The following is a 13,646-nucleotide window of genomic DNA, read 5'->3' as shown; positions in this document are numbered from 1 at the left end:
TAAATCCGTCTTTTCTTATTTATTTTGCGCCCAAGGGAGCCGCCTCTGGCCTGTACCAGTAGCCACACCTGTCTGCACTTGATGGCGATTAGAGGGCGTGGTCCAGCACAGCGGGACGCACGCAGGAAGTGACGATTGTATCCTTCCCGCGATGAACAAAACGCACAAAACACGAAGCCGCTTCGCCCGGTCCCTGTTCGCCCTCCCCCGCACGGCCGCCTCAGGTTTCCAGATAGCAACTTGCTGGGGCCCGCACAGTGCTGCTCGCTGCCCTAGTTATAAATAATATTATATAAGTTAAATATAGTTAGAATACAGTAATTATATACAATACAAATTAACAACTAAATAAATCCTCTGAGCTCAGCACATTTTTCTGTGAATGATTGTTGCAGTGATCACTTCTGTGAGACACCACAATGAACTCATGCATTTTTGACAGCTTTCATCCTGGCCCCGCGGTGCATGCTGGGAGCGGCTCGTTGGCCTTGGAAACATGGCGTCGCGCTGACAGCTGGGAGACTTTCATTATCTGCTCCGGCCACTGACACAGCGGCGGGACCGTGAGCCGAACCGTCTGCCCGCAGCCCCTCACCGCGACACGGGCTCGCTCCGGGAGCCCTCCTCCTTCCGAGCAACCCGACGGAGCGGCGCGATAACGGATTCAGCGCGGGTGTCACGCCCACTCTGCTCGGTAACGTTATAACAGTACGGTGATTTAGCTCCAAGCTAACCCGGCCAGACAGCTAGCAGCCGCTGTTAGCACGACACGAGCAGCGATATTATGTGAAGCGGAGACGCCGCCGCTGCCTGCCCACTGCACGGCCGTCCTGTGATAGCTCCCCCGCCCCGTTAGCACACAACCGTCCAACACAACTGACAGGTAGCACGGAGACGGTATAGGCGGTTATGTTATTGTAGCTCGCTAGCAGGCTAGCTAGGGCGTTTCTGTCACTCCCGTCACTGAATTTTTAATGTTCGACCCCTTTGGCATCACTGTCGGAGGAGAGAGCGATGGGCTCCGGGGCCGTGGATTCGTCCCAGTGGCTTTCGGTGAAGGAGGAGACGATTTTCCTCCACGACGGACTCATTCGGGTCACGGACTTGGCCGAACTGCCCAGTGAAATCGGAGTGTCGGAGCAGGGGGACACCGAGCAGGAGGTGGGTGAAATCCATCTCTCGCTCAAACACATACACACACACACACACAAAGGCTTTGTAAATAGAAACACACGCTCGTTGCTGTGCTAGCTGTGTGTTTCAGTGTTGTTTTAATGTAAATGTGTTTTCAGTGTCTGCTGCTGCTGCAAACCATCAGGCACAAAGGTCGCGCTCACGTTTGCAGGTCCACTGCCTGGTCACAGAACTCCTGCTAATATATGGATGTCACCTTGTTTCCGGGAAACTCTTTCGAATTATGAGTCATGTAACTGAATTGACTTCAATCTAATCACATTTGCAGAAGTGTACAAAGTATAATATGATTGTATGTGGACAGTCAGTGCATCATTCCATCTAATGACAAGTTCAGGGGAAGCTATGGGTCGTTTGCAGCCTTATATTCTATTCAAATGGATCTTTTTTTTCCATCTGAGGTGTTGCACTCGCTTGCATGATGTCCCTCTACCGCGGGTATCAAGTTGCACAACTTTATTAGTAATGCCAGAGCAGCAGCTTGTCTATGCAGACAGCTACTCAAGTTGCATCAAACTGTTAACATTAATTTGCGTGCACTCACAGCAGAGTGCCGGCCAGTATATTACAAAACAAGTGTTTGTGAGCATCTATCACAGAAACCAGTTTTGTAACTGCAGCATCACCAAATACTGTCAATTGTTTCCGATTAGCGTCAGGTGTAATGCCATCGTTTTGTCCTGCTTTTTGTTCTCTAAACTTTATCGGGTATACAGGCTGTTCATTCTCAGGCAAAATCTTGGAACTCTGTTATGTCTGTTGTTAGGATGTGATCTACACGAAACAAACTAGTGCTAGCATTATCCATAAATCTGTAGAGTGGCTTACATTTACCACAGCATAGCTCTTGCCATGTCTCTAGAAGATGAGGAATGTGCCTTAATCAAACTGATGCCCGTAATATTATCAGTTCAACCTCTTTTTAAATGAAGTATAAACTATAGTTGGCTCACTGTGAATTAACTGGACAGTACTTCAAACCAACATTTCCATTTCAGGATATCTACTTGATGGCAAATAAAAGGACTCCATCGGCCCCATTAACTTTCTGCAACTATTGGACTTTTAGTAAAGGGATTGAACAGCGCTTTAGCCTATGATCCATACGACATTCATATTCTAATGCATAGCTGTAGGATGGGAGATGGTGCAATTTCAACACCTTATTGTGGGAAGTGTTTTTATTTTGCATAAGAACTATGCTGAGATTGGTGAATGGCTTTTGTGCTCATTAACAGACACTGCCTGCTTGATTAAGTTTTAACAAAGCAGAGTGTGGTGCATGCAACTGGATGTATTACTATGACATAACCTCCTCTTTTCCTCTTGACCAAGTATGTAATTGGTGCTATAAATGACCAGTTTGTTAGATGCTCTCCTTCACAATACCACATTGTAGCTGTTAGTATTAGGACCATAATCAGGTATCTATTATGTTATTAGATTAGCGTTGGAGACACAAGATGTGCTGATGGCTCTTTTTCCTGTTGTTGATCTGCCTGATCAAACTTTATACTGGATCGGCAACTCGTCTAACCATTGGTTCATTAATGAGGCTGAATGTGCCCTCAAACTTTTGCTGTCTGTTAAGCCCCACATCTGACCTAAAGCGACCAACCCAGCTTGTGAAATTGTGCTGTTTGTTTTAGCTGCTCTAGAACAAGAAGAAACATGTGGAAATGCTGGTGAAGGCATGATAAATAACAGTCAGCTTTTTCACATTGGAAAATGCAGAGGATGGTCTAATCTTTGACTTATCTAAGGTGTAAGAGTTGTAACGGTACCATAAACTCTCAAGCTTAATTAGTTGCGTAAAGTATGGCAAGTGACAGGTTACATAATCTGTACCTTCCTTATGGATAATTACATTTTTGCGTATACATTATTGAATATAAAGCATGATTACAACATACATAATACATTATTCCCATGATATTGTCTACAAGATCCCAAGGATGATAAAATAAAAATGGTAACATGCATGTGGGTGAGACTTGAGTACCCAGGCCTGTGGACTTATTTTTAGGGTCTGGTTTTCTACAGTTCCACCCTTCTCCCTGTCCAGTCTTAACACTGACTGGGTCATTCAGTGCTGTTTTCGTAGGTGTACTGGTGCTGACTATTTTTATCCACTTGCAGCAGTGTTTTGCAGAGCAAGGGGGAGAAGGCCCAGCAGCATCCAGTTAAGGAGTGTTACTGTAACACTAGTAGCTTTTCTGAAATTGAATCAATACAAATTGTGCCTGCTAAATGGTATAATGGATTTTTTTTTCCTAGCCCATGGTTTGTGGGCCACAGAGGGTAATCAATATTAGAAATGCTGCCTAAGTGCACATGATGCACATAGTTTCACTGGTGATAGGCTACCCCAAATGTGCATTGCAATCTATAACCTATATTTTATAGTCCACAGAAATGGTTGGTAGCAGTATTTGTTCTGTGGAAGTGATTCATAGTTACACTGCAGAAATACTGTAGATCCAATCTAATTTAAAGGCATGCTAGAAATAATATAGTTTTAAACTAAGATCTTTATTGCATATTAACATACAAACCCAAATTCTCTTCATGTCTGGTTAATTTAAATTCTCCTCCACTGTGCTTTTCCTCTGTAGTTCAAATTCAGAAAGTGTGTGTTTTCTAAATCAATGTTCTCTTTGCATTGGAAAACTGAAATAGTCTCTAGCTAGACCAGGTCAGGAAATAACTTTTTATTCTGTCTTTTTCTTTTATAAAGCTCCAGACAAATGCTAACACTTGTAACTACGTCATTATTATAATTCTTTCACTCTTTTCCTCTTCTTTACCACATTCTCTGTCCTTCAATCCAGATTCTAACATTTGAGACCAAGAACCCGGTGGAGCTAGCTGAGCGTCTGCGTGCTGTCTGTGGGAATCAGAGCAATGCATACGCGCGCCTGCTGGAGTATCGGCTCAACGCACTGCGTGGCCTGTGGGGGGCGCAGCGGCAGCTAGCCCTGGAGGAGCAGCAAGAGCGAGAGGGGACTGGAGGGGCTGATGAGGAGACCTTGGCCTTGCTCAAAAGACAAGGTCTACTACAGCAACCTGAGCAGGCACCCTTCACCTCGCGTGTTGGTCTGCTGCTGGTCTTTCCGCTCTTGCAGTCCCAGACCCGCAGCGACCCCGCGCTCTGTGGTGTCACGGCTGAGGTACTGCTGGCCTGCCTCCGGGACTGCCAGCCGCTCAGCCTCAGCAAAGAGCCCGCTGACTGCCTCAATGGTCTGGAGGGACTGCTCTGCTCCTGGCTGGAAGATGGTGCCCAGGAGTCAAGTCAGCAGCAGGGGCAGCCTCAGATGCCGATCCTTCACACACACAGACAGAGGGAAAATGCTGCTGCTGCACTTGTGGCACTTGCTTGTGCTAGGTGAGGTCTTACATTCTTCTACTGTCCAATCATCACAATAAACACTTTACAGAAGGCCCATTTTCATATTTTAAGCATATAACAAGAATGAATTGAAAAGCAAAAGCATTCTAAGTGAAATGTTAGTAAGTTATAATTATAAACAATATAAGGCAATTATCTTAAGCCCCTTTTCCCTGGTCAAAAAACACCACTAACATCTAGCATTTTTATGGACATAATTTTCATTCAACCCAAGTTCAAAGGATTCTGCAGTCGTGAAGGGTTTTAATCAGCTCTGGCTTTAATCGGTAGTGAAAACATGACACTCATCACTATTCCTTTTTGTTACTGCAAACACGCAATAGCAAAAAAAAAATTAATATCGTACAACATGCATCGCTGACAAATCAGCAAGGTGAGAGACTTTCTTTGTATATGGTGCATTATAGACATTAAATGTGACTCAATGCAAAAAAACAAAAAAGGTAGGCAAACTTCTCTGCTGGCAATAGGAAAGGAGTCAATCATCTGTGTATACCCTTTAATCTTGGTGTAAAGGGGTTATTAGTGAAAACATCAGTAAGTCTACAAGTGACTCAGTTTCTTCCTCCCATCCATAATTCAAATAAGCACATAATTGACAAACTGATTTTTCCTTTCTCTATCTTCAGTGCAGCATGAATGCCCATATATTATTATCTTCAACCTGTGGCTGTAAACAACCTTTCCTGCTGTCAGCTCAATATCATGTTCTGACGTTCTGACCTCAAACTAGTGTTAATAAGTGGAGCTTGTTTTCATCTGATCCGCTGTGGCTTCATCCACAGTTGGTGAAATCAATCAGGGAGTATCGAAGGGCTTGTGTGGAGAGACAGGGCCCCATGCACTGTGTGTATGAGCACAGGGTGGGTTGGCCTTGTTATTTGGTCAAATAAAAAACACCCCAGTAACAAGAATAGAAGTTCAATGTGTAAGTTGCTTTGATGTATCTTGTTTTTGGCACTGAGCCCACAGCAGAGAAGAATGTGCTTGTATTTTGCGCCTGATCTCTGGCTTCTGTTGGTGACAAATGATCTTGACTTGTCAAAACCAGAACTCTCCACTCTTTGTTCAGCATCATAGGCTGAGAGCCCTTTGTTTCGGGGAACCATCCAGCCCGGATGCTTTTTCACCAACAGTGGGAGCTAATTAAAGAGCTATCAGCTTAACTCCCCCCTCGCCTTTGGAGGGGTCGGTGTGTAAAATCCACTGAGCAAATAGACTGCATATCCATGTGCTTTGAAATCAGCTGTTAATGTTTACAAAGTGAGGTGTAGAGGGGGGGACATTGACAAAAGGCTGACACGTTTAGTTTGTCTGTTGTCTGCTGAACATTTAAATACTGAATCGAACGTACACATTGTACAGCAGCACATTGTAGGATTTCACTGGATCACCCGAGTCTCAAAGCAACATTATATAATGATTGTCAAGTTCTTTAGCTTATAACCCCCCGGCTGTAACACACATTTGATATTATTGATAGAAGCAACTATAAAAACCTGTTATCAACATAGACATTGGAATCTGTTTCTCCATGATGTTATCTATCCTTCCCTTTTTTTTAGAGACCCTGTCCAGGCTGTTTTCCAATGCTCACCAACCTCAGTGAATGCTAGAAAACCACTCTCCCTCTTTGCATAGATCCGCTCCCTGAATTTAAAATTACTTCAGTTAATAGATACAGTCCTTGGATGAGGAGAGGCAGAAAACGAACCCTGCACAAACTGAAGCCGGTTGTTTATGACACCCTGCTGATAGTCGCATTGTAAAAAAATATCTCTGGCGTCTTTAATCCAAATTCAAGCAAGAATATGTGTTAATTCTCAGCACATTACATCAGATCCTCTCTATCACATCAGCCAGCTATTATTCCACCTACAGCTCCAGAAATGCATAACAATGAGCTTTTGCTTGTGTTTCATGCTGAAGCCTCCTTTCTAATCTGCCAAACTATTTTCTAGGGGATCTCTGAAGACCTTCATTCACACAGTTCACCTGCTGCAGAAACAAACTGATCTGGGCCAGCTCCCGGTGTCAGATGTCCTGTACAGGTGAGGGCATTACTTTGCTCCGTCTGAAATCGATTTATTAGCTACTTCTCCAACTTGTGACCATGCTTGTTTTTCTCCTGCGTCAGACTTTTGCTCCTGGAAGGAGGCCCAGGCTCTCCATCCTGCCTCCTGGGGGGCAAACACAGTGTGTCCTGGGGTTTTGAGGACATGCTGCCCACTCCAGATAATTCTGCTGGAGGTGCAGAGAGCAAAGGTAAAAAAAAACATATGTGTTATCATTCTTTACTTTTGTAAAATGAATTTGAATATGAGTATGAATAGTAGAACCAGTTCTGTCATTTGGCTATAATGCCAAATGACGTAATGCATTAAGGGTCTGAAATGCCAGTAAAAGTGAAGGCTGTTGAGCACTGGGTACATTAAGGCCTCATTTCACTGTATAAACATAGATGCTGTGGAGACATTAAGGCTTGAGCTGAGACTAACAACAGGAGTTCTGACGTAGAGAGTTTAGGGGATAAAGCAGAGGAGTGGAAAGTGATGTCTCACTCTCCAGCAATCGATAAGCTGACCTTGTAGAGTGACGGAGGCTTGACGGGGCATTTGTCCTTATACGACCTAATCAGCCACAAAGCATTTGCATGATTTGCATATGATAAGCTAACCTGTTACGCGATCAATATTGGACCTCTTTATCCAGATCACTAAAATTCAATAAGTAAACACAACATTGAGATGCTTCCACCTGGGTTTCTCCTGCCAGGATTCGTCCACTCTTCTAATGATACTTCCCTTTACAATTCATTTCACTATGTAGCTTGTCTGTTATTAATCTCCTATTAAATCTTACTTTTTGTGTGCCTGTGTCTCGCAGACACTGACCTGGGGCGCTGTCTCGCCACAGACGGGCTCTATCTGTATACCACTAACTCCTCTGGGAGAGGACTCAGCAAGCTGGGCTCTGGTTTACATGGGACACTGAGGTAACGTGATACTCTTCCCCTCCTGCCTTTCTTCATCTGCAGCATTCAGACAACAGTGAGAGAGAAAGACAGAAAGAGGGAGTGAAACACTAAATATATCTCTGATCACTTACCCTGTCCCGGGCAACACTGGTGCTACGTTATTTCCTGGCAATTTGTAAACCAATATCTGCTGTGCATGTCACATCCTCTATGACCATCTGTGATTGACTAGGTTGATTATGAAGAGGACAGAGAGGTGAAGTGTGTGCTGGATTATAATGCCAAGCAATTACAGAGTATAGGGCAGCTTCTTTCCACAATATGTTTTGAGAATTCAAAGACCTAATTTTTTCTCTTGCTTAATAACTTCCAGAAAAGATATATTGCAGATTTAGACCTGTAAATAACCCAATTGTACTTAGAAGTATCCATGTTTGTTTACCAAGCCAAACATTTTTATTGGAAAAATGAATTATAATACAGTCGGAGCGACTATTGAATAGCCTTTAGCTACTAGGACAAGTCTTAGGCATTCCAGACATCTGTGTTGATTTGTCGACCACAATAGATTTGAAGTTGCTCACCTCTGCTTTTCTTAGAGGATGTGCTGTCAGTACCTGGTAGTCAGCACTCAGTGGAGTAAGCAAATTACTCTATGGAGTTTTTTCAACATGCGTCATATTGCAGATAATGTGTATTGTTGTGTTTGGAGATATTTATGTCTTTTAAATGGATCAAACCCAGGTATCTTCTCTGGATCTTTCAAGATAAAAGTAGAATAATTAAAACATCCACACTAACCAGTGACATGTATGCTCTGTGTTTGTGTAGAGGTTTTGTGTACTGTCGAAATGAGGAGTTGGAGCCCGGCTGGGTGGTGTTCAGCAGCGGTCGCCTCCTCCACCGTCCCTCCTCCTTCGATGCCAAGCCTCATCAGCTGTGCCAGGTCATTGACCCCTTCACTCTCCAGGTACGGTTCCATTGTTTTGTGATGTTGCCTCATTGAGTGCCTTTGACATTGTAAATCCTTTTGAATTTACTGATCTGTTCACACAAAATTGTAGTTGTCATTTAGACTGTTTTCATATTTAGTTCTCTTAAATGAACTGAAATCAGTCCTCTTAAGTGGACAAAAATGGTGCAAATCAAATGCAAGAGATGAAGAAACACGTTGGGGAATTGTAATGGATTCATACATGAATTCATATAGAGACAGGGACTAGATAAAATCTGTACTCTGTGAAAATGTGGCCATTAACATCCAACCAGCTCAGTCTTTGTGTGTGGCCATAGCTTATATTAATGTTCACTGTCATTTTTAGGTGTGCCAGATTGTGCCCATGCCAGCCCATCACTTTCCTGTGGGCAGCAGCATGACCACGTTGCACCTCTGCTCAGATGGAACCTACCTTTACTGGGTCTGGTCTCCGGCCAGTCTCAACGAGAAGACGCAGAAAGGCCACTCTGTCTTCATGGATGTCTTTCACTTGTCTGTGAGTACTTTATCCCCTGATATATACAGCAGATTCGGCTGTATTGACTATGTATCTGAAAGCATCTTGATTTTTTTGTTGTTTTTCTTTTCCCTATGTATGGTGCAGACACAGACAGGATTATGTGTCGCAGACATCTTACAGGAGAGAGTTATTCTTACTCGCAAAGAGGGCGAGTCTTCCAAGTGCTTGAATGAACTTCTCTTGAGTCGAATGTCACGCTTCCGGGCCTCCCATTCTGCCACATTGGCTGCTCTCACAGGCTCCGCAATTACCAACACTGTCAAAGAGGAGCAGTCGGGTAATTCATCAGCAAAACGATTTTTTACGTGAAAATCAAATGGATCACATACATAAAATGGTTTGGATCAAAGAAAACATTAAAACGCTTTTTGCTTACCTCTTTCATAGCTGTCAACACCAGCTGTGGACTCCCTCTGAAGACTCTGAGGAAGACCCCAATGTATGTGTGTGGAACCTCTCTTGTGATGCTGGTCTCCCCACCGGGTGTATCTGGGACTTCTGCCACACGCTCGCTATTTGGAGGTACCAGCAGCCTGTCCTCTCTCAAAAGTAAGAGCACACACAGACAGGGCTAAAACCTCATTTTGTTTTTTCCCCCCATAATATCTGACAGTCATCTTTCTTTATTCTCTATTCTTAAGTAAAAACAAATATTATATATACTTTTATTTTAAACTGAGCTCTTAAATCATTAGGAATGGTAGGTACAGCTTTATTACATTTAATTTGATCAGAGAAAGATTTTAAATAGCGAGCACCTTGTTAGTTATGGGTTTATACAATAAACATAATTGTTTTTTTTTTTTTCAGTTTTAGCCTCCAGCCTGGTGTTTAACCTGGCTGATGGTCAGTTCAGCAGCCGCGCAGACCTCATTGATGCTCCTGGCAGTTCGCTCGGCAGGGGAGCCCAGGTGGCAGGGCTAGGTGAGCTCAACTTCTGTCACGTTCTGCTGGTGTATTTAAAACTGACAGAAGATGGTCACACAGTGCATTGGCAGCGTAAGTGACCCTTAATTATATAATCTTTTGTGCCATAGGAGCATGTTACGATGCACTGAACAACTTGATCTGGACCTGCTCCAGTGATTACATAGATCAGTGGTGCAACCCTGGGAACCAAGCCTTCCATCATGTGTGCCATAGGCTCGGTGTCAGCCATGTCATCAAAGAACCCAAAGGTAGACACAAACCGCACTGAAACCCCAAGTTGCTCCTCTCTATAAGGTCTAATAAAAATATGCTAATCTGCAACACCTGTCTTTTCACAGAGGAAACAGTGGCCACTGGTGAGGTGATCAACCAGCTACTTCATCATGTTGGTGCTATGTGTATCCACCAGCTCAACCTGCTGGCAGCCACCAACAACAGCTTGCCTCTGGGAGCCTTACTGGGTAAACAACATCCCATCGAGGCTCGTCACTTCAGCAGCATCTGTGACATTATGGAGAAGGCCATGGTCAACGGAGATACCTGCATCATCCGGTGCATCTTGGTGGTGTTCCAGGTTCGGTGCAGCTTGGGATGTTTTTGCAGAATTTAGACAGTTTTTGGTGTTTGTTTCAATATATATATATATCTTTTTTTCGATCTGTCTTTTCTAGGTGGTGTTTAGGTTTTTCAATCCTCAGTCGGAGCAGAACAGGGAGAGTGTGCGCCGCTCCGGCCTCCTCCTGTGGCAGCTACTCATGGCTCCAGTGGATCAGATAGGAGCAGAGATTCAGAGAGAGGTGTGCATGGCCATCAGGTTAGTGATCATTCTCAAATACAACACAATATACTATACATACCAATCAGTTAAAATGTTAATCATATTTATATTTAAATGTCTCTTTTTACTTCCTCCGTCTCTGTAGCTCAGGCCTGAATACTTTGTATCATGGGGAAGCTGAACTCAACAAACTACTAAAACTCGTACTAACTGAAGGTGATTATTGAACATGCTCATTATAATAAAACTGGCACCTTTGTTTATTTTTGGCAATAAATCCCTTGTTGTGTCTGTTTGTATGCGATACCCAGGTGAAAGAAACACTGGCCTGTCTCAGCTTCGGGACGTCATCCTCACCAACTTGGCAGACCAGCTACAAAAGAATAGATTTGGGAGTGAAGAAGATGACCACTACAGGTACATGGCAACACTGGTCCAACGATATCATCTCATAGTTTACAAACCCAAGTTGGCTCCTTGTGGGTATCTTCTTGTTTTTGAAGGGTAGAAATCTCTCTATTTTCAGATTGAGTGATGAGCTGCTGCACTGTATCCTCAAGACTGTAGTGCGGGAGTCCTGCCTCGTCATTACCAAATGTCAGACAGTCGCCCGGGATGACTTCCAGAAGCTGCTCTCCACTGTACCAGTATGAATATCTTTTTCAGAAACACTTACTCATGCTGACCAAGATCACATTTCTTTTGAGATAGCAACATAAGATGGTTTCCCTCTCTTGCTCCTTAGGTGGTCTCACCTAGTCTGCGCTACCTCATGGCCGTTCAGAACCACCTCCTCAGTAACACTATTCTAATCCGTCCAGATGATAATGATGACAGTGACAGCTCCATACAAGGGGAAACAATGAAGGTACAGGTAAACATCCCCTTTAAATACCCCTACCTCTGCACATGGAGTTTGTTCGGGTGTTTGTTGGTGGAATAGATCATCAAGAAATCTATTCTTGTTTATAGCACAGCTTAATAATTTGCAGTTTTAATGAAATCAACAGTGTTATATAGACTTAAATTGTGTTATTTCTAAAAACTTCTATTTATGGTTACTGAAGCAGGGTTACGTAAGTGTTTTCCTATTCTGTGTGTTGTCCTCAGGAGCTGCAAGGTAGCATACTGTCCCTGGCAACTAAGATCCTGGTGGGATGTGATGAAGTACTGGAAATCCTGCAGCAGGTGACCACAGCCCTGATAAACAGCGACATCCCTGACAGAGAAACAAGGTGAACTATATATTTTTTTAATGTTCTTTTGGTCAGCTGTGATTGATGGATAGCCTGAGACCTATTTTATTATAATCCATGAGCAGACTTTGGTGCCATCTGTATAACCATAAAACAATAATGTAACTATCAAAAAAGCCGACATGGTTTTCTTCTAGTCGGCTCTAATGCCATACCTCACCATGAAACAAGATATAGCTAAAGCTGAGTAATGCTGAAGCGTCCTTGAAAGGAATAAAAGGCCATGGGAAATCGTTTATGGGGGCAAGCGTTTCAAATTATCTTTTATTTTTCTGCCGAGGATCCAACACAGATACATTATTAACTTGTCCTTTCTTACTAACCTCAGGTTGAAAGGCCTGGAGCAGGTAACCAAGGCCACCATGCTTGGGCACCTACTGCCAGTGTTGCTCACCTCTCTGATGCACCCCAACCTGCAGACCCTCATTCTCGCCGATGCCCTCATGCCTCAGTTGGTGCAGCTGGTCCTCTACACCAGCCAGGTTGGCATCTTGCACATCCAAAGATAAGTTTTGCATTAAATAAAAGTTTTTCTTACTGAAGTATTTATTTATACTCTCTGTATTTCAGACTGCCCTGTTATTAAAGACTCAGTCTCCGCTTTTCACTGAAGAGCCTCCACCTACGTGTGGTGCTCTCGGGCAGGGGGCGAAGGCATGTACCGTTGATGACAAGTACGTTTCATTTTTTCATAATTCACAAATTAATTCATCTGATCATATCTTGGATACATTTTCTGCATAACTTAGCATTTTAATGAGAACAGTAAGATTTCACCGTGTTCTCAGAACTAATGATAACGTAAATGCCAGCTGTCTGCCAGTATTCGTGATCTTTCTTTTTTGTGTCCTTTATATTAGAATTCTTGACGAGCGTGAGGAGCCAGGTTTCCTGACTGGACTTAAGATCCCAGCCCCATGGGCTGCTGGGAAAACTGTAGAGACAGTGCACCCGGTAAGGGACAATTACAAGTTCAAGGAGACAGTTCACATCCCAGGAGCTCGCTGCCTCTACCTGCGCTTTGATTCTCGCTGCTCATCACAGTATGACTATGACAAGGTAATGACCATCACAATGTTGTTGGTCTTTGTAGCTATTACATGTATTTTGTGCCATTTTTCAAGCATAGCAGATATTTAGTTTAGGGACTTTTAATTATTTATTTTGATTAAATGTATTCTCTGAAATTTTAGTTGGTGATCTATGCTGGTCCCAACACGAACAGTCGTAAAGTAACAGAGTATGGAGGGAACACTCTGGGATATGGCAGTCGAAGTGTATTGGGGACAGGGTGGCCCAAAGACCTCGTCAAGGTACAAGAAGCTGTTTAGTGCAAACAGACACAGTAAACACACAGTATGCACAGCAGTCTTTTAAAGCAATACTTTTGTCTCTAGGTGGAAGGAGACACTGTCACCTTTTCTTTTGAGATGAGGAGTGGACGTGAACACAACACCCCTGATAAAGCCATGTGGGGGTTCTCCTGCACTGTCAGAGCACAGGTAAAATTTGGGAACATCTGTAGTCGTCATAATGACAGTGTGGAACATGAACAACATCAGCTAATTCGGAAGATGCTGCCTGG

At 43.4% G+C, this 13,646-nt stretch overlaps 1 protein-coding gene across 2 annotated transcripts in view; it reads left to right on the top strand.

Annotated features, from left to right (window-relative positions):
• The first annotated feature begins 496 nt into the window (after window positions 1-496).
• Window positions 497-13,646, top strand: part of LOC133948771 (probable E3 ubiquitin-protein ligase HECTD4) — a 34,816-nt gene continuing 21,666 nt past the window's right edge. Inside the window, exons 1-23 of one of the 2 annotated variants that reach the window (XM_062382781.1) lie at window positions 497-1,161; window positions 4,026-4,579; window positions 6,565-6,654; window positions 6,741-6,868; window positions 7,490-7,598; window positions 8,412-8,550; window positions 8,903-9,073; window positions 9,182-9,374; window positions 9,485-9,646; window positions 9,908-10,021; window positions 10,135-10,275; window positions 10,366-10,601; window positions 10,699-10,841; window positions 10,951-11,021; window positions 11,117-11,222; window positions 11,332-11,452; window positions 11,551-11,673; window positions 11,916-12,040; window positions 12,390-12,543; window positions 12,632-12,735; window positions 12,922-13,120; window positions 13,255-13,374; window positions 13,459-13,563. In XM_062382781.1, the coding sequence (XP_062238765.1) occupies window positions 1,015-1,161; window positions 4,026-4,579; window positions 6,565-6,654; window positions 6,741-6,868; window positions 7,490-7,598; window positions 8,412-8,550; window positions 8,903-9,073; window positions 9,182-9,374; window positions 9,485-9,646; window positions 9,908-10,021; window positions 10,135-10,275; window positions 10,366-10,601; window positions 10,699-10,841; window positions 10,951-11,021; window positions 11,117-11,222; window positions 11,332-11,452; window positions 11,551-11,673; window positions 11,916-12,040; window positions 12,390-12,543; window positions 12,632-12,735; window positions 12,922-13,120; window positions 13,255-13,374; window positions 13,459-13,563 (3,555 nt within the window). In that variant the 5' untranslated portion in view covers window positions 497-1,014. Of the gene's footprint in view, window positions 1,162-4,025; window positions 4,580-6,564; window positions 6,655-6,740; window positions 6,869-7,489; window positions 7,599-8,411; window positions 8,551-8,902; window positions 9,074-9,181; window positions 9,375-9,484; window positions 9,647-9,907; window positions 10,022-10,134; window positions 10,276-10,365; window positions 10,602-10,698; window positions 10,842-10,950; window positions 11,022-11,116; window positions 11,223-11,331; window positions 11,453-11,550; window positions 11,680-11,915; window positions 12,041-12,389; window positions 12,544-12,631; window positions 12,736-12,921; window positions 13,121-13,254; window positions 13,375-13,458; window positions 13,564-13,646 lie in introns of both variants that reach the window. The other variant, XM_062382774.1, reaches the window with a different exon arrangement.

The sequence above is a fragment of the Platichthys flesus genome, chromosome 3 (genome assembly GCF_949316205.1).
Source record: "Platichthys flesus chromosome 3, fPlaFle2.1, whole genome shotgun sequence".
In the NCBI taxonomy this organism is placed as follows: domain Eukaryota; kingdom Metazoa; phylum Chordata; class Actinopteri; order Pleuronectiformes; family Pleuronectidae; genus Platichthys; species Platichthys flesus.
This window is presented reverse-complemented; position numbering and strand designations above follow the sequence as displayed.